Source organism: Eutrigla gurnardus (genome assembly GCF_963514095.1).
Source record: "Eutrigla gurnardus genome assembly, chromosome: 8".
NCBI classification, from domain to species: domain Eukaryota; kingdom Metazoa; phylum Chordata; class Actinopteri; order Perciformes; family Triglidae; genus Eutrigla; species Eutrigla gurnardus.
The window spans coordinates 15,046,051-15,066,850 of record NC_139922.1 but is presented as its reverse complement, the minus strand read 5'-3'; the positions used below and the strand labels follow the sequence as shown (position 1 = coordinate 15,066,850).

The window sequence follows — 20,800 nt, the reverse complement described above, 5'->3', positions numbered from 1 at the left end:
AAAGCGGTGCATGAATATTGAAGAAGAAAAAATTTGCAAGCAGCTGGTTGAGTTATTCCCAGAGCTGGCTCCCTCTAAATCGCAGGTTTTTTTATGCATCTGTGAGAGAAGGGCATGGGGACAGGGAACAGATGTTCATCATTAGCACAGGAGAAACATGGAGGCCCCATGTCCCAACTCCATGACCAGACGGCGATTTAAAACATCTGCCTGAACATCTGAACGACGAGGCCGTGGGTGGTAACCGGGAGTTAACTAGGTAAACGCTCACATTTTTATCTGACAAGAAGATTGAAAATAAAGTGTTTCTATACGTGAGAATGTAAGTCTTTCAATGTAATGTCAAAACAAATACAAAATGCTGACTCAACACCCCCACCTCAAGGACCTCTTACTCGCTGGTTCCACAGCTTTTGACCAAATCATACAGCTTCCATCTCAACAAATGAAGTTTGACATTGAACTGCAAAAGTTTAAACTTTCTATAATTTGGAGAACTTTTTTAGCAGGCTTGTAAAGAAATTCTCAGGATTTCACTAATGAAGACCGTGTGATTTATTTAAAAGCCCAGAAGAAGCGCAAGTGGGCCTTGAGTTACAGAATAACAGAAGGATTTAACTTTTATAGTTTAATGAGAGCAAAGAAAGGAAAGATATGTTGGAACAAGTAGACCTTAGATTGTTTTGTCTGCAGCTCCCAAGGACTGAATATTTCAGATTTGATCAAATATGCAGACTTGTCTTTGTATACAAACTGCATTATTCACTTTTCAGACTGAACAAAAGGATAATTTTCTTCTGTACATACAGATGTTGAGAGGAACAAAGATTTTACCCTTATTATGACTTTGATGAATACTTTCCTCCCCGGATGCCCAGCATGAGGCCTTATCTGAAGGCAAGCAGCCATTCTGGGCTCCAAGGATCAGTTTCTCATCTCACAGCTTGCATGTACGGCGACGTGTAACTTAATTATGGAGGGAAAGAAGAAGGAAAAGTTACTTTTCACTGTTTAAAATATCTTTAATGGTTCAGTTGGTATAGGATTTGGAAGCATTAAGTCAAGACATGGTCAGCAGCCATACAAAAACAAAACCAACTAATCAATGTGGACTGAGAGAAAAAAACAAAAATACAAAAAGCAAAAAAACAAAAAAAAACAACCTCAAATGAAAAAAAAGGACAATTAGGCAATGTCAGGTCATCACAGTAAAAAGATACATTGATCCTAGTCAAACTCAACAGCATGCTGAAAATCAAAACCGGTAGCAAGTCCAACGATGATCAAACACACGCACGCACACACGCACAACTCGAAGGAAGGCTGTAGCACAACCTGATAGGTAAAATGTACAGTAAGACGCCTTTAAGAGAGAGAGAAACAATGCATAGACATATAATAATAAGAATGTTTTAAAACAAAAGTAAACACAAAAAGACAAATGTCTTTCTCATAGGCGGACAGCGTGATAGATCTGTTGGCTGATTACATCGCAATGATTGCTGAGGACATTCAAATAGAAGTTATTGCCAACAACAAATAATGGATAACACTTTGCCCATACAAAACAATATTATTTTTTTTTCTTTTTCTGAAACATTTTAAAAGAGCTAGTAGCTTCCACAAACGTCAAGAATGTACAAACAATGGTCAACGTGCCGAGGCTACGAAGATCCTCAGCTCCACTTGGATGAACATTATAAACCACGAGGCAGACATGCTTGGCTTCAAAACATTACGTTACAATTCTTTTTTTTTTTTAAGTTATACAAGTTAACAAACTGTACTTAAAACACATTAAATATTGAGCATGTCACTAGAAAAAACATGTCGGTTGTTAACAAATATTCATTTGAGCTATTCCAGTTGCGGAGATACTTTTTTTTTTTTTTAAATCACTGAAGGAATACAAACATGGTTACAAAGTTTCCTTTCACCCATTGAACCAAACATAGAATCTCTGCCCTAATTATCAAAATGTATTTTTTGCAAATATCCCATTGATGATAGTGCAAGAGATACAGTACAGAAAAAAATAGCACACAGCTCTGATGTTTGGCTTCATGTGTTTAGCTACAGGTAGTTTAAAAATTAGAGTTTGTGTGATTTTTTTTAGTGTGAACAACACTGCTGATGACATCAAACTATCTACTGGCTCTCCATCTTTAACGATGCGTTCGAGGAAGTCAATTCAGTAAACAATAAATTACAACTACAGCTCGCCTCTAATCAATTGTCTTAAATCATTATGTTAATGTTATCTTACAGATAAAAAAAAACGACAAAAAATTGGCACAATCAATTCATTATTGTATTTTCCCAACTATCTGTACAATAAAAAAAAGGTTTTACATGTCACGATAACCCAAAACCAGTGTTTGTTTGGGGAGAACGTGTACACCTGTGTTTCGTGTGATTACGTCTGCTAGTGTCTTTAATTCTTACACCTTCATCGAGAGAAACGCGCCGTTGCACTCACAACAGCCTATGGTTCAAAATAAAGCAGCAGAAGAACAAGAGGGGCCTCGTTTTTAAAAGTCTGCGTGTTTTTGTCGAGAAGAAAACGGCGTGAACATGAATGATTAATGAGGGCTCTGTTGTGGGTTTTAATGCACGCATCAATCAGAACGTAATTTTAATATTGGTGCATAAACAAAATGTCAGACTGCAAATCCACAAAGAGAAATTGGATCTGGAGTCAAATCGACTGAACTGTTTTGTGTCTGGTTTGACCGCTAAAAGACAATCAGCGTGTCACAGCAGCAGTGAGCGCTGCGTAATCATAAAGTCAAATTATTCTAAAATGAAAACACACCAAGTTTGATGTTAAAGAAAAACAGACGTCAGAGTTCACCGGAGCTCACTGCACTTTGTGAGTCTGGATTCTACGGTTGATTTCCTGCCGTAAGACGGTGATAAATAAACAGGACAGAATTTGATTTGAAGTGAAATTAATTGTCTGAGAAAAGTTATTAATACATTGGATTTTATTTGACTGCTTTGCCTTCAGCATGCAGGTTCCAGCAGATGTCAACGCTCTCCAGAAAAATCTGCGTGGGCGACGGCGTGCCCGTCTTTGACGGCTCTTTTTAAACACAAAGCGTTTTTTATAAATGAGGCCCCTTGTGTGACAGAATACAAAAGCCTTTATAAACACAACAGCTAACTCAAAAACAATTTCAGCCCCATTATAGGGTAAGCAAAAAATAATTAAAAATCTCTCCCCTAACACAATCAATCATCACACTCGCTGCTTGACCAAAACGACATTTCTCTTTGCTTCAATCAGCTGCTGACTGGTCACTTCCTCCTTTGACCACAGCAGATGTAACACGTAACACTGCCTAAAGTCTCAAAACAGACAAAATAATACAAAACAAAACCAACCCACCCACGAAGAAGAAAGAAAAAAAAAAAAACTACATTTGATATTCATCCACACCATCTGTGAGTGTTTTCACTGACTGCCTTGTTGCCGAGGCTTCAACCCACAGTGAAGCACTTGAGTGCATCTCAGGTAATGGTGCGCCAGCTTGTATGAGGAGGAGTCGGGGATGGAAGAGGCTGGGGGGGAGAGCGAGGCGGCCACCTCCTGGTGTCTCTTCCCCTCCTCTTCTGTCCCTCCCTGGTGCCCCTCCTCTCCTGAGCTCGTCAGTGTCGCGTTTGTGGAGTTGCTGTGGGTCACATGCGGGGCGGGACGGGGGCGGGGAGGGATGCAGTGGGGCAGATAGGGGGCCCAGGGTCACTGTCGCCTATCCTCTGTCTCTGACCGCGAGAACGCCATCACCACGTCCTCTGCACCTGTGAACCGACAGCACAATGGAAAAAGGATGATATACTTTACTCTCATTGTTGTGTTTGTTGGAAATGAGAGCGAAATCTGATTCATAATACAAACCAAAGCATAATGTAACCTTAAGACCAGTTGATCATTATTTACATCAGGTGAATTGATTAGATTGACATCTTGACAAATGAGGTGTTAATCACTACAGCACAGAAAAATCCTATTTACTTCTATGACTAACAGGAAATGTGTCATCTCTTTGCTGATCATCGATACCAGGTGTGAGCTGGAAGGGGCCGTTTCTGTCCAAGCGAACCAAACACTTGGATTGACAGAAACGCACAAAAGGTGCTAAAATGTGTCACAAGTAATCCACTGGGATCAGATTCTGCTTTTCTGCTCACAATTGTTCCCTGTAGGTATGAGAGGAGGATGCTGCCGTGGGTGTGGACTGGGTCGTTTAGAAAAGGGCAAATTAGCTGTAGAGCTGCAAAGATTAATCGATGAGTCAACTTTTAAATTAATATGCAATTATTTTTGATAATCCATTGATCAATTTGAGTAATATTCTTTTTAGAAAATTCCAGTTTCTCAAGTGTGAATATTTTCTGGTTTATTTACTCCTGTGGGAGAGTAAACTGAAGCTTGAATAGAAACTTTAAAGCGCAAACAACTAACCGCTTAATTGAGAGAATAAAATCGACTGATTAACCAACAATGAAAATAATAGGTAGTTGCAGCCCTAATGAGCTGTATCCACAAGTGCCCAACACCTTTGTAGTGCTCCATCTACATTTGCACTACACAGCCTGTCTGTCTGATTGCTTAAATCACTAGGTCCTGGTGAGTCTTCAACATGTTTTAACTACCCACTTGTGACTGGATCACCCAAAACAGATTGAATTGTCAAATGTGAAGCGAGCAGAGTTTTCTCCAAGTCACTGGATGCTGTAAATCCTGTCATTCGTGCGACTTTAAAGCCACGAGAGAATACAACGCTGTGGAAATCTTTTCGGTTGCAAGCAGGTTAAGTTCACCTATTACGGGAAGTGAACGCCTGCCATCACAGCGCCTTGACGGGAGATACTGGAACACAGTGAGTGAGTGGCTGACAGCAGCATCCTGCTCTGCCATGATAACACTTAGATCTCAGGCTTCAATGCCATTCGATGCCCTCCGCTGCTGCAGCTGTGAGGCACAAGGTACAACCCTAGATTCCTGCTGGTGATATTAACCTCAGTAAGCTGTGGGAGAAGAAGCCACGGTCCCACAGATAAAGTGACTGAAATGGTTTACAGCACACAGGCGTTGGTTTCTTTCTCCTCCTTTTGTGCCTCTTTCACTTTTTACCAAGTTAATGAGGACAAACCGATAATTACAGACTCGTTTGGGTTGAGTTAACTAATCGGTCCTGCCAGCTAAACAATAAGACTTTGTCAGCTGGCTTTGGTTTAACAAGGAATCACTCATTAGTATATTGCCAACTGCAATTCATCAAGAGGCACTTTCTCTGATAAATGAATACACATTTTCAAGTTCTGTCTGAGTAAGATGAATTGAGGTACACAATGCTCATTCAGCACATCATATATCCAACTGAGTTTTTGACAAGGGGCTAGACATGTTTTCATTTTGAGCAATTCCGTCTGTGGACCATCTGAAAAGAGAGAGAACACTATGCATCTGCCAGATGAGGTAGTAGTATTAAAATCCCCCTTGCAGTGTCAGGTTGGCAGCCTGGTGAAATGCATTCGCTTCCTGGTATTGGGAGTAAATTGAGCGACACCACAAAGTACATACAGCAATATATCTAGTCTCTCAAACCCTGAATTAAAAATGCAGTCCTTAAAAACAAGAGGGAGCAAATGATTTTGGTGCGTCAGCCTGCAGTAAGCAGCACTGAAATAAAACATCTGACAAGCTACGCACACAAAAATATCACGAACAAAGAGTTCTACACCTTAACAGACAGCTGAGAGCATTTCATAAAGCACCTTGTGCATGTTTGAAAAAAAACAAAAACCCTCTTCACTACAGCCCTCAAGTGCTTGTTAGATTTAATTATTGTAGAGATATGAAAGTAGGCCAGGGACTGTGAGCTTCCACATGTATTTGGCACAAAAGGCGGACCCTCCTCGTCAGACAGCTCAGACCCTCCAAACTTGTGTTCCATTCGGGTGTCGCTACAGGGAGGATGATTAGCATGTTTCTTTTGGGGGGAAGGGTGCTTGTTCATATGAAGGAACTCTCGAGTTCCTCTTGAAAGCTCATTGGCCAAGCGAAATTAGGTTACGGCATAAAGAAGCCAAAAGCAGCACAAGGAGAAGAATCTTCAGACGGCTAGAAAAAAAATTAATAATATTGGCATAGACACGCTGTTCGACTTCAGTTAATAACATAAATCTCATCTGCTTTGAGACCGTACTTAGGAATAATGATGCTTGAACAAGAGACAATTATGTAATGAAACACAATAGGAATCTCGTCAGCGCCACTGCTGAATAGCACTTCTGTTTGAGATCATGTTTTGTTGCAGGAATGTGTAATAAAACTCATTTATCACAATAAATGGCAGACTAGATAATTACTTCGGTGTGTGAGGAAGTTAACCCTTGTGTGCACGGGCAGTTCAGAGGAAGGACATGTCAGACGGCGTAATGTGAACCCAACGATCAGCAGAACTGCTCTCAAAATACATCTACAGGGCCAAATGGATGGCCGGGCTATATCGGTTTTACTCTGCCTGAGAGTCATGTGTGGACCTCGCCCTGCCCCCCCCCCCCCCCCCCCCCCCCACACACACACACACACACACACACACACACACACACACACACACACACACACACACACACACACACACACACACAAGCTCTAGCCAACGTGATGGAGACGTCAGGTCCCTCAAAGCTGTTGCCTAGCGACAGATAAAAATCAGACTACATCAGTGGATGGCAGGCTGCTGCTGCCTATGAGCAAACAGCTCGTTCTGTGGCCCCTCCCTCCTCTGAGCACTGATCCCCTCCTCAGCCAGCCCAGAGGGAGTGAACAGTGGCTCCGGACAGCGGATTACATAAATAACACCAACAACAGGCATGTCATCCGATTTGTCCTCCATCAACACTTTGAGAGGAGGAAAAGCCCCTCAAATGGTCTTTAGAGGTCAAGCAATTTGAAGACAACACCTTGGGAGTTTTTCTGAAGGGACCTTTTGAATAAACATTAAATAGTCAAAACGTTAAAAAAACAAAAAACAGATTAATGATTACATATCATAATCATCCCACCAAAAGCAGCCAGGACTAGAACATCTATCTATTCAGCTGAACTAATTCACAAGCAAACAGAGTCTGTCTTCACACTTCTGAGAGACTGTAAATCAATATGTGGTTTAGAAACGGTAGCCTAAAATTAAATGAAAGCTTTCTGGATGATAAAACTGTGAAATGAACCCAAAGGGAGTTTGTGTGAATATAAAAAGCCCCATGCTGCCTCACTGAAAGTCCCTCCAGTCTGAATAAGCAGAGAAAGAGCCGTGTGATGACTCCGGTGTTGGTGTTTAGTCGGAGCGTCAGCAGAGGTCTGAGCTGGGTCAGCTGAGAGGATAAAGGCATGGGATCCCCCCACGGAAAATGACAGCAGGCCGGGGAGAGTTAAGAAGCACGACACACAACAGGGGAGTGTGTGTGGTCCAGCTCAACATGTTGACATCAACAAATCACAGTTGGTCTACTTTAAAAAAAACACATTTAAGGAATGATCTGCTGTTTCATAGTCACATCGGTAGGACATTTTTTCTCAGAAACAGAAACTAAAACTATGATTCATACTTATACAGCCAGATAGCGATGATATAGGGATTAATGTGCATTGGGGGAAAAAACACTCACAATATTTAATTAGATAGAATGACATAGATTGTGGAGAATTTCCATTAATCGTGATAATCGTAAATATCGTCACGAGTGATTTAAAAAAAGACATCTAGCTCACTATCACTATCACGGTGATGAGAATGTATTTAAGAAGAAAGCCTCTCAGAAAGTGTAGTCAGGCTGACTTGGCATAAATGTGAGCCTCTGGCTTTGATTTACACTGCAGTACAGAACAAGATCAAGCAAGAATCAATACCACTCCACACTCGCCACCTGAGTCGCCAAGCAGGGGCAGGTCCCTATTGTCACATGGGTGATTTGAAAAGGTGGGTTTATAGATTGCAATACACATAAAAAATAGAAACACAATTGTGTAATGACAGCACAAGGCTGCAGTAAGATTTGAAACAAGAGAAAGGATGAGGCCAGGGAGAGAGATTGGAATATCACACTTCGGTTGTGTAATTAGCACTCCAGCTTGCCTCCAGGCCCCCTAATGACACCTGCTCCAATCTACCGATGCAGCACATTGCAGCAACACCAAAGCCCACAGGGAACCTCAGCTTTCCTGGGACAACTGAGGTTGCTATGGCAACCCCATCCTCATCTATCCTCTCTTGTTGTGGCCTCCAGACATCCTTCTGGAGGAGCAAACTTTCCTCATGAAATTAGACGAGATAACAAGTCCTGAGATTGCTGGCTTTACTTGTGCTCTCACAAACTGTATTGTTTAAGGTGAGATGTTACCAGTCATAAAAGCCTTGAATAATGAATAAATAATAATATATAATGGGGGGAGGGGGGATGGAGGCAGCCTGAGTGTGAAGGAAAATGACTGTACTCCCCATATTATGCTGTAAAAACACTCGGCACCAGAACGATTATTATTCAGTATTACCCAAAAAGAAAAAACCAACGGTGAAATCGAGGCCCTCAAACCAGCCTTCACTTATTGAGTTCACACTTCATTTTCAATCAAAATAACAGCGTTTAAACATAGCATGTTCCTCGCCCACCGCCCTCCATGCCGCAGAATGTGAAAAAAAGCTCCAGAACCTTTGGCGGAGAATTCCTCTTTGGCCTGATTAAAATTGCAAAGCAAAATTATGTATTTGCACGTATGGTAATCAGCCCATTAAAACTGAAATGCAAATTCCGTGACCCATAGACTTAAAAGAAATATGAGCAGCAATCCCCAAGTTGATTTTCTCGTGTCTGACAAGGAGGAAGCAGAATAACATTTGACAGTTGAGTTTGAGGGAATAGTTCAGGGTTTGAGCAGCATTTCCAGTCAGACCGAACACATGATGATGGATAGATTAGACTGCATCACCTCCAAATATATTTTGTTGTCAGAATTCGCTAAAACTGACAATGGCAATGACGTTATCCATTTGTAATATGAGCTTTTATCTGCTCTCACAGTTTCACTTCTTTTTATTGACCTGATTACAGCCCGGCCCTGACTTGGAGTGATCAATATCTCTCTCCACAATAGTGCCCTTAGCGCCCTCTAGGCATGCCGCCACTCGATCGATGAGGCCATGTCTGACTATCGCTCTATGCCAAGATCCCACGAGGACGCTGGTATTGGAGTATCTTGCATAAGCATGTTCAAACTGTCCTCCGTTTCATACCGTTAAAAATCTGACCTGTAATGGAGGCACCAGTGCAAAAAGACAAAATGCTTTTCCAATTTAACTACATTTAAACAACGTAATGTTGTAGAAGGAGAACAAAATATTCTCTAAACCTTTAAAATAGTTCGGATTTGCCAAGCTGAAAGACACGAGTCATCCAGTCTAAACTGCCGGCTAAGGAACAATGATAGGAAACGGTGCTTTTTTTGTTCATTCCTGAATCAATAATACATTATCAATGAGATCTTTGCACCACCTCAAAAGGATCCCGAATGAGCTGATACCTACAAACTTCTGTCCTTCAACATTGAATATTTAAATGTGATTAACTCTCAGCTATCTTCATGCCTAATCACAGTACTTTGGATAAAATGCGGACCACAAATAATTTATTGGCATACTGTGGAGGTGGCAGGCTGCCAAATTACGCTAAATGTGTCTATTTCTGTGATGTATAATGCATGCTCTAAGCACCTTTCACCAGTCATATTCATCCATAATTGATAAGGCTCTTCTTTGCAGTATTGACAGAATAGAGACATGGAGTCCTGTATCTACTAAAGGGCATGAAGACGGGGGGTGATGGGATGCAGCACAGACAGACAGCTAGTCCGTAGTTGTTTAAAAAAAAAACAAAGCATCCTTTAAAATGAAACGACCTAAAATCAGTGCTGATCTCACATTTGATTCTGCAGTATTTAAAATGTGAGACCACCTTAACCGTAGAAATGCGTAATGTTCTGCTACTGGACGAAAAAACCCACTGTAACAATGCGGCCTACACTTAACGCCCATGATGTAGTCATACACATTCAAATTCCTATGATGCCTCACATATCGCAGAATGAGGTTGAATTTAACTGCAACAATAGTTTTAATAGCCCGCAGGTTAAAACAAAGTTAATTAAAAAATAAAACAGCAGAGAAGGACAAAAAGACAAAGTCATCACGCCTTTCATTGCCTCCTTAATACCCTGTGCAATGAAATCCTTTTTCCAACTACAGATTCATCAATTCAACAATGAACAACACTGCTGATTGTTTCCTTGCAGAGAAAGGACGGACAAGGAGACAACTTCGCTGTAGGTGAAGTGTCAAAGACAATTTTCCTGAAGCTCCCCTTATGGACCAATATCATAAGCACTGGGCACCAGCAAATTAACACAGGAGGACAGCAGGACTCCTATCTGACAGCCATGTTTGGACTGAGCCTGGAAAGCAGCTGATGAGCCTCCTTACAGAGATATATATATATATATATATATATATATATATATATATATATATATATATATATATATATATTAAATTGACTGCAGTGTCTTTCTTCACAATCTGTTAATTTTGATGTAGCACCCCCTTGTGGTTAAAATAAAAGTAAAACTGTGGAAATAAAGAAAGCTCAACAGTGCCATCTGGTGCCTTCAAGCCTTCAAAAATCATGCCCATCAAATGTAAAAAGAAATGACAGAGAACACCTAAAATAAGTCTTATAACAACCATAATAAAGTGATTTGCTTCACCAAATGTACACATCAATGTCTGAACTGTCTAGGCCAGGCAGCAACACTCATGCTGAGGGTGAGTCACTCGGTCCTAGTCAACCACACTGTTTGCTGTGCGAGTAATCTCACAATGCTGGTGGGCTGCTGCGTCAGCCTCCATGCACAGTCAGGGAACCCGTTAGGCCGCTCGGGTTAAGGACGCAATAGGAGCTACATGTGTGGAGGGATTTTCCCTTGTTTTCAGTGTGGGCAAAGTAGCACTTCTGTGACGTGGGGGTGGTGTTTGTGAGCGGATGTAAATGTGTTTCGTAAACGCCTTCTTCTTCTAACAACTAAATATTAAAACCTAAGCTATATAAACTACAACTATTGTCTGGTGTGTATTGAAGCCTTACCCTGGTCTATGTTGTGCTGTGGTAGCTGGCTCATCTGACTGTGGACCACACCTGCGTAATTCCGGAGAAAAGCCTCTTCACTGGGCGTAAGCTGGAGAGGAGGAATCAAAGTGAGATTTCAAGTCATGAAAAAGAACAAATCAAACTCAATGTTATAGTGAGAGTGAACACATGAATGCTTTTCTTATGTCGTTTGCTTAAATACAATTCAATAAAAATCATTCTTCATCCGCTTATCATTTAACAAGAGCATTTTGAAGGATATATGTTTACATATGTATTTGATTCTGTAAGCTCATCAAGTTTAATTCCTTGTCATTAACACATCTCTGTCGTCTCTATTCTACCATCATATTATCATATTAACCGCTTTTATTAACAGTACCGAAAACTTTCTTTCTGAAGTAAAAATATGAACTATTAAAACTACACAGTAAAACAGATAGTTTTATGAATAACAATACATTGTATTTTAATTGTAATATTTTGTGAGTGGACCATTAATCTGCAGTACAGTATGTAGTACTATGATTTCCTCTGAAGTAAAAGTACACAGTAAATAGTATACAGCTGAGATGCATACTTTTGTAAGTGATTTGGGGATCTTTTGTATTATTATTGTATTTCTTTTGTATTGTTATTGTTATTTCAGGGTAAAGTGAATTAGAACATAAGTAAATATTATTCATATCTGAAATCTATTTGGGGTCAGTTTAGTTGGGAGGAGCAAGAAAGCACAGCGTTGAGTGTGAAATTGTTTGTATGAGCATTCAGCCTGCTCTGAACAGGCATGTGCACTAGTCTCAAACATTGACTCAAACATTTTGACATGGAAATGATGCTTTCTGATCGTGACAGAAAACAACGATTTGGTCAAACTCAACACTTAACGTTATTCTTGCTGGGTTTTTTTAATCTGTAAAATGTGAATGTCCAAATTAAAAATGTCACATGACCATAGTTTGCGTTAGTCGAGACACTGCACTCACATTTGATCCCATTTTCTTTAGCATGAGCAGGACCCGCACTTTCTGTTGGACGTACATGTCTTCAGGAGACTTCCCCGGGGCCTCCTCGCGGTTCATCCCCCCTGCTCCTGTGGCTCTGGACACACAAACAAATTCATGTTAAAAAAAAAGAAAGAAAGAAGAAAATCACAGCTAAGCAAACACTTAACACTTAAACACTAGGGTTGTTTGAGGCACATGCTCTGACAGGTCATGAAAGACGGACTGATACTCCATTAAAACTCTTTTGATTGTGAACACTCAGCCTTGCAGACTTGAAACGCTAAATAGTGATTTGACTTTGTTTTTTTTCTGTATGTTGTGTGTGTGTGTGTGTGTGTGTGTGTGTGTGTGTGTGTGTGTGTGTGTGTATGTTTTCCTTCTGAGGCAATAATCTCCGGTTCTAAAAAGTGAAGCCGACTTAAGCTAAACGTGCACTCTTCATAATAACCAGCAGGGGGCGACTCTTCTGGGTGTAAAGAAGTTTGATTGGATGTTTCAAGTCTTCTTTAATTCAACATGTTTGTTTCATGTATAATGGTCCCATATAGAGTAAAACAAACGATAAACAAGGTATGCTTTCGGGCTTGTCAAGCTTATGGTTGACACGTTGCTACCATAGCCTTGTTCGGTCTGGGTGGTGTCCCAGTTGTTGCAGTTTTAACAAATCACAATTCAGGTCATAAAAGTTCATTATAACATTTTGGTCCCCTAAAATGTCTTACTCATCGTTCGGTGCCCCTCCACTCTCTGTTTCACTTCTGGTTGCAGAAAACATGGCTTGAAAAGGCCAGTTCACAAACTAGTGGATGACTTCACAGTGACTAAGCCCACTTCTAGTCTTCTGTATGACTACAGGATTACCTGTCATATAGTCACTAATCTTTAGAAGAAATTATAACATAAATGACCGCCTGCAATTCAATCAAACATTTTTCAAACCAGACGTTTCAGACCTACAGCAGGGTATCAGGGTAAATAATACAGAGCAGTCTGTGTGATAGGCACCTCAATTATATAATATAACAACAAACGGTAATGATACTAGAAGTCAGAGGCCTTGTCTCAGTGCAGTCAAAGTGCAGGTTTGGCACTTCACAGCAGGAATGGCCGTCATTAATATTGCATGGCAGTTTTCACACAGATCTCACCCCTGCCTTCTCCTTCCATCTCTTATTCTGCATCTTACTAATGACCTATTTTCTCCGTCAGTCTGCAGAGATGCAAAATATAGGCAAAGGGGGAGGAAGGGGAGGGAGAAGGCGATAAAAGGAGCTGCCAAATCTAATGCGGATGACAGAAAAAGGGATAGGTTCCGCTGTGATAGCGCACACACATCAAGGTCGGCTGTTGTCGCATTAGATCTCCACTATAATGCACCAACAAGACGAGGCATACAGCACAGCTTGACATCCAGCCTAAATTTACTAATTGATATAGCTAAAAGCAGAAATTATTCAGAGAAGAAAAATATCTTTAAAAAGAACAAATCCACTAAAAATAATACGATTTAATGGAGAGAATATCAGTATGCAAGTCAGGATTTTTTCTCCCCTAAGAATTTTTCATAAAAAGCCAGGAGGGAGCCGCAGTGACTATGATAGTTCTGGCAATTTATTGTGGCCTCTTATCTATACAAAGGACCACTAATGCATGTTGACAGGCTGTTTGATGTGGGGTTATATTTAATTGAGGAGCTGGCTTGCCGTCCCCACTTTCCGGTGCCTGGAGGGGGGAAAGGATGAATGGGGCACCATTGGCCATTGGCTGGCGTTTGGGTGCCGCTGTGAGTGTGTGGACTCATCCAGATCATTGCAGCTGGAGACCAAGATTCTGGCTGTAGTTCTTATAATTCTAAAATTTGGTGGCTGTTTAACACAACACTTGACTTTGTCCACTTGTCTGTTTTCAGCCACAAAAGTGCCCACAGGACAACGAAATGGGGAGAGATGATGGGTTCACTTCCACCTGAGAGTGAGGCATTATCTGAGAGCCACTGAGGTCTCAAAGCAACATGAGAGAGCTGGAGTCAGTCTCTCAGTACACCTATAGGGATGATGTTGTTGGTGAGGGTGAAGGGGGGGGGAGAGTGTCGTCATATCGGCAGCAGAAACACGTTTGATCGGGTCTCCAAGCCCCTCTCGACAGACAAATGGAAGAGCCAAGACTCCACACAGAATGAAGCCTGATATAAACTCAGGAGCACCAGTCGCGATGCTTCAGAAGCTCAACGGGAATAAAATGGCCACTGCCTGCGAGGGTTTAAAGAGTACAGTGACTGAAAAGAACAGGATGACTCCAACTGCCACAAGAGGTGTGATCATGTTTTGGTATTTTTAAAAGACAAGGACGATACAACAAACATCCATTATTATTCAGGCATATTTTAAGACTTGTCAACTTTTCTGTTCTGCTGCTGCACAAAAGCCTGATATATATTCCATATTCATCATCTGTATAAATAGGCCTACTGCTTTCATGACTGAGGCATTTCTGATCCTCTGATGTTTGTGTTTGAAGTTTGAAACTGTCCATATTTAGTACCATCTCTGCCCAGGCTGCTGACGGTTTTGAGGGTTGCAATTTGTATTTTCGCCAGCCTGAAAAACACATTTTATCTTATCCGACTTTCACAGTCTTACAACTATAAGAACAAACCGTGGTGTGCGAAATCCTGTTGGGATAATCTCTCTAGGAGGTAGAGAGAACGTGCAAATGTAAATGAGGTTGATCAGTGATGTACTTCTATTGTGGCAACACTTTTAAAAAGAGGAAAGAGACAGGAGTCTTTTTTTTTTTTATGGATTTCACCCATTCTTTTTCACAACATTTTATCCAAGGAGTCCTGCTGAACAAACTAGCTCTCCAACCATGTTTATAATTACAACAATGTGCTAGATGGTACTAGGCTGCCTGGCATACAGTGCCTCACTGCCACAGATTTAACCTCTAAATGATGTCTTCCTGGGTATCATTGCTGGATGACAACATTTTAAACACAGTGGGTCAAGATAAATCTGATTAAACATGATTCACGTACTGTATGGGCTCATAGGAAGGTGGATTATTAGAGACATGTGTCAAAATCTGGGACAACGTGATTTCTAAAACTTTTTATAATTAATTGATTTTGATTCTTGTGATTTTATTACTAATCATTTCACATGCTCTTATATTTGGGACGCTTACATAATAAATGTATCACAAACTTCTATTTTTGACAAAACCAGCTCTCCCATCAACCTTTCTATTCCACAAAATGCAGACTGACCAATAAGATTGTAAGAGACTTGTGTATTTTATGTTATATATCTTAAAGCTGCGTTCCGATCAAACTATTCTGAGAAGAGAATTTCTTTTATAGGGAACAGTGAACAAATTACTTATTTGCCACTTTGTCAAACAACCAAGTCCAATCTCGACCACTACTTGACAGACAGTTAGAGCTAAGCTGCTTTATATGATGCTTTATATGATGCTTGTATGATCGGACACATCCGCTAAGTCGTTTTAAATAATACTGCTTAAAAAAATTGTCTAAAATGATTTATTTGATCAGGATGCATTCACAAAAAAGTAACTTTAGTGACATGCTGCTAAAACCTATAGTGTTCTGGAAATAAACCTTCCTATGTGTAGCCTACTTGGGTCATTCTAGCATTGTGCTGATGTACACGCTCTTCTGTATAACAGGCCTTAAACCGTTTCAAGGGCCACAATGAGGATCCCGTCAGAGTCCTTTTTGTGTGCCTGATGTTAGGTTCTTGAGGTGGGTTGGCTCAACACTAATCCCTCGAGGGATGCTCAGCCAGCCTCAGACGCATAGTGCTAATATTCCAGACATAATCAAAGGCTTTCTTTAATGCTGATCTAGGCCTAATCCGCGCCCGCGCCCCCCCCCCCCCCTCCCCTGTGTTGGGCTCTTGTCTGTGTTGTGATGTTGGGTTGAGCTGAGACACTGAGCCCCTCTAGGCAGCCCAGCTAAACCAGAGCATCGCTGTTGCTGAACCGGGTAATCTAAAAGAGAAAAAAAGCAACACCAGGACCAGCTTCAGATCTCCAATACATGTCACACTTTGTAGTGATGGGCTACATATTTAATATGGAAATGAATATATCTTTGTACCTGTGCTTACAGCTTGCTTTCTAGCAGTCCAGCCTTGTTCCAGTGTGCGGCATTTTCAAATTTAAATGATGTGCGTTGAAGTATATAAATTGCACTGGCTGAGTGGAAAAAAAGCTTTAAAATGTGTATTAACATATGTTCTGTGATAAATATTACATCAGTAAGCTTCAAACATTGAAGGGTTGCTGCAATGTTATGTCAACCAGTGAAACAAGTTTAACCTTAAATAAAGAGACAGATTTCTCTCGTTCTGAGGAATAAAATATATCCATCAAAATGTGCCCCGTTTAAAAACGGTCAAGATCTAAAATAATGTTGTGATTTAGAATAACTTAAGTGGACAGCAAAATTTCACACAGCTAATTCACATCACTGCAAATTATACATTTAGCCACGCTGCATAAAAAAGCCATGGCCACTGCATTCCAGATTTCTTATGTACACTTGTGTATCAGTGTCCATTAGTGTCTCGGAGAAACAAAAACATGGAGACTTCTCAAGACCATTTCAGCACTGTGACCAGGCCACACAGTGCAATGGGGATCTGCTGCCAGAGATTACTGTATGCAATGCGATAGGACCTCACATTTGCCGAGGGTCACGAAGGCCTGAGGCTGCCAAAGTGCACCAGCCCAGTCACACATGGCCCGGTCCACTTGTCAGACTTGTTATTGGCTCTAGAATCAGCTGTGCACATAATGCACAATGACTGATTGTTTTAAGAAATCAAATTCCTCCAGCAAGCAGAAAAACAAGAAACAAACCCCAAAGTTGACCGACAAACCAGGTTCGGTTTTAAACAAATGCCGCTAAAATCCTGAACTCTACAAGACCCTGGGAGGTCAACAGCCTCCGGCAAAAACCGAGAAGGAAAAATAACGAAGAATTCAATCATGAGCTGCGCCAACATCCCAAGCGAATGTGTGAGAAACTTCAGGAGGCTAGAAGTCTGGTGTGGCTGCCAGCTGAGCTGCCAGCAACCTTGCCTGGTTCGGCAGAGCAGCTGTGTCACTGCAGGTACAGACGCTCACTAATACTGATGGCTATCCATGTCAACGAAAGCTATTAAAACAACTAGTGGTCATGCTGAAATTAGGAGAGCAATATTCTCACTCATCACTATAGATCAGCAAACACAAATATGTCTGTTTAGCTTGTGACTTTACGGAATTAAACACCCTATAATAGTTTAGGGAAACAATTGGTCTGCAAGTAATGATCTTTTTGATTTACGATTAAATGTCTGTTGTTAAATGTTTTACTTTTCAAACAAACAGTCCAAAATCCAAAGATGCTAAAAAAACAGAGAAGAGGGGGGAAACCTGCAGGAGACATAATGAAAAGCCTTTGACCAGCCTTACACCCAGCAGATTGACTCCCTCTAAGTCGGGGCAAGTTGGGGTCCAGAAACAGCGTGAGCCAGACGAGCAGACATCGCGGAACAGAAAGGCTCTGGCTTAGACTTGCTGGATGTCGACATGCTGCTTTTGTGTGAAGCCATCCCCTCACATGTACAGTGCCCACAACAATGGCTACAGTATTTGGGGACAATGGTGATGAACTGGATTGTGAAAACATGATTGATAAGTAGGTCATGTCTTGTTGTCACCACGTGAGGCATGAACTCAAACAATCCTGCTCAACTGTACAGGCTTAGTTCATAGCTGGGTTTCTGGGTGTGCTTGACTGTCCTTTGACTATTTCTGTAATAACATAACATAAAGTTGATACTAAGACCTCCAGAGTAGTAGTCCACAGTAGGCAGGACATGGTAATTAAATAATTTATACTTAATGTATATGGGAAATATTTACTCAATAGTAAAGAAGCATTTTCCCCATTATTTAGCTTCTACTAGGCAACAAATAATAACTTGTTTATTCTTAATGCTACAGTGCAATTAAAAACATGTATAGATATTTTTTTTACAGTAAAAACATTTCACAAGATTCAGGTAACCTGATCTTGCAAATATGTCCACAATTCCACATTCAACTACAGTTTTTCACAGCTCATACTATATTACATAATTAAATCTGGTCTATGATCTCAGAACATCTTAGCTCACTGCTCAGGGTCCCTCAAAGGAATTGAAACAGAAGCTTCTGCCTTAAGCTGGTCCCTTGGGGGGGTGTGGCTGCAAGATTTCAAAAGCGCCAATGTCAAGGCAAGGAATAAAATCCTGAAAGTTATAGGATCTATGTGCTTGGAAAAAACAATGCATTGCAAATGTGCAGGGTACCATGCACAACAGACAAAGAAAGAAGAAGGAAAAGATGGCTACACTCTCAAGTTCGATTCGGCTTGCTGGTCATCTGAATGCCTGTCATTTGGACTGGGAGCTCTGGTATGATCATGTCGGGCCACTACGAGGGCTGAGTAAATGCTGACAGGCTGACAAGTATGTGTTCCAACACGGAGTGAGAGGTTATGATCTGTACCATCCCTCCCTCCAAACTCTGCTTGCCGGCAGCTGATGAAGTCCCTGTGGGACTCAAGCGGTCGCTCAAGAGCACCTGCCCTGACTGCGAAGAGGCGAGGGAAAGGGAGGGCCAGGGGTCCTTATCTCTCTCCAAAATCCATCCAGTTAGGAGAATGTGCAAACTAAGGGATGCTTGACATACTGTGGTCCATGACCAACCCTGCCGGTTGCCAGGAGGATTCAGAGCGTCCGCCCGTGGCCAAGCCCTGATACCCACCAGGCTGCAGCACTCATCTGTGCCCTGCTGCCGGCCGGGTGCCAGCTTCACCACTCAAAGGGCTGTCAGCTATCTGACATGTGCAGGGGGGGAAGCAGACACTGTAAATGGTAGCGTGGCACAATGAACCCATGGGTGGCATGGTCCAAAAATAGAAAACAAATGGAGTTAAATGTGAAAAGAAAACTGTGAAAGAAATTGGAGGAATTGTACGGAAGCTTTTGTGTCTAAAGTATACTCATCACCGTGGCTGGCTGGTAACGTAAAGAGGACGAATGGCTCTGCTATAAATATGTAACGCTAATGTGACATGTACGCGAGCCCCATCTATATGTAACATTAGTCTGCTAAATTCATGTCACGCTGCCGTTATTTAAATACGATGTCAACACCGCAACGTAAACGTTGGCGACGTTACGAGGATTGTAACGTTAACGCGAAACGTTACATCTCGCGCTAGCTGAGATGTTTTTTTCGAGTTTTTAAGGTAAATGTTAGTTTTCTTTAAAGTCTCACTCTGGCTGAAAATAAAATAATACGGAAAACAAACGTGTCCGGACGCACAACTGAAAGGGAGAAACGGTTGGTTTTCCGGGAGATGGACAGCAATCACGACTGTGAGCGGATCTTATCGTGCTGCGGGACAGAGACCGTTCAAACTGTAGCAGCGCTTCTTGCTAGCTAGGCAGCGAGCCGTAGCGCATTTTTTCCGACACTAATCCCAGTCAACGTCCGTCGTGGGAAACACATATACGAACGGTACATTCAAGCACTTTACAACTTCATTTCAACCCGTCAATCGCTTTAATTTCGTCGCGGCCATACCCGCGCTACCTCGGGCAAAGTAGCCGATGCTAACCCAGCCGAGCTAGCTCGCTAGCATGCCCGAGACAAAAGCCTGAATGAAGTTCCTATGGGTGCAAACACCATCCAGGTACCGCTGCTCAGCCAGAAGTGTGAACGCCGGGAATCACACACGCGAATCGTTTTTTAAAGAAAACCTGACGATGTGCGCCTCGTCAAGAAAACGGCACGTATGAGCTTACCCCTCCTGGTCCAGCTTTTCTTTCTTCTGTGCTCTGTTTGAATGGTGTGTTGTTGTAGGAGGGCGTCCTGTTCCGGGGTCACATCCCTCCAGTCGGCAGAGCTTCGTCGAACTACTGGCTGAATGCAGCCAGCGAGAGTCCTGCTGGATCTTCAGTACCGCTGCCGGCCACAGGGGTCGCCATCGGCACAGGCAACACCGCTCATCCACTGTACGTGGTGGAGGAAGTAGGTAAATGTACATAAGCGTTAGCTTCAAAATATACTACCAAAAGTAAAAGTAGTCATTGTGCAGAATGTCCCCATAGTAACTAATATAATACTGGGTTATAATTAGTTATGCATTAATATGTAAGCATAACTAATGTTGCAGCTGGTACATTTGGGGCTAATTTAAAATTTCTTTAATGGTCCATCCATAATGACATTTTTTTGTAATCATAATATGAATCTTCAAAGTAACTAAAGTTATCAAATAAACCTAGTGGAGTAAAAAAGTACATTGTTGGCTTTCAAACTACAGCAGAGTATTAGTGTAAAGTAGATTGAAATGGAAATATCCAAGTGAAGTACAAGTACACTAACTGAATAAATTAGCTTAGTTGTCATGGCTAAACAAAAGCCTCAGAAAATACAAAAACCTTACTGTATGGAACCAAATCATGTTTCGTCTCAATGTCTGGGGGGATATTTTACTTGTACCTGCTTCGTTGCTTGTCAAA

At 41.5% G+C, this 20,800-nt stretch overlaps 1 protein-coding gene across 1 annotated transcript; it reads right to left on the bottom strand.

Moving 5' to 3' along the window:
* Positions 1-1,001: 1,001 nt before the first annotated feature.
* On the bottom strand, positions 1,002-20,238 carry ctnnbip1 (catenin, beta interacting protein 1). The gene is made up of 4 exons (XM_084015116.1): positions 20,081-20,238; positions 12,192-12,306; positions 11,203-11,293; positions 1,002-3,801 (listed from the first exon to the last, which is right to left on the bottom strand). Exons 2-4 carry the CDS (start codon positions 12,285-12,287, stop codon positions 3,743-3,745), a joined length of 246 nt encoding a protein of 81 aa, XP_083871242.1. The 5' UTR covers positions 12,288-12,306; positions 20,081-20,238; the 3' UTR covers positions 1,002-3,742.
* Between the last annotated feature and the right edge of the window lie 562 nt (positions 20,239-20,800).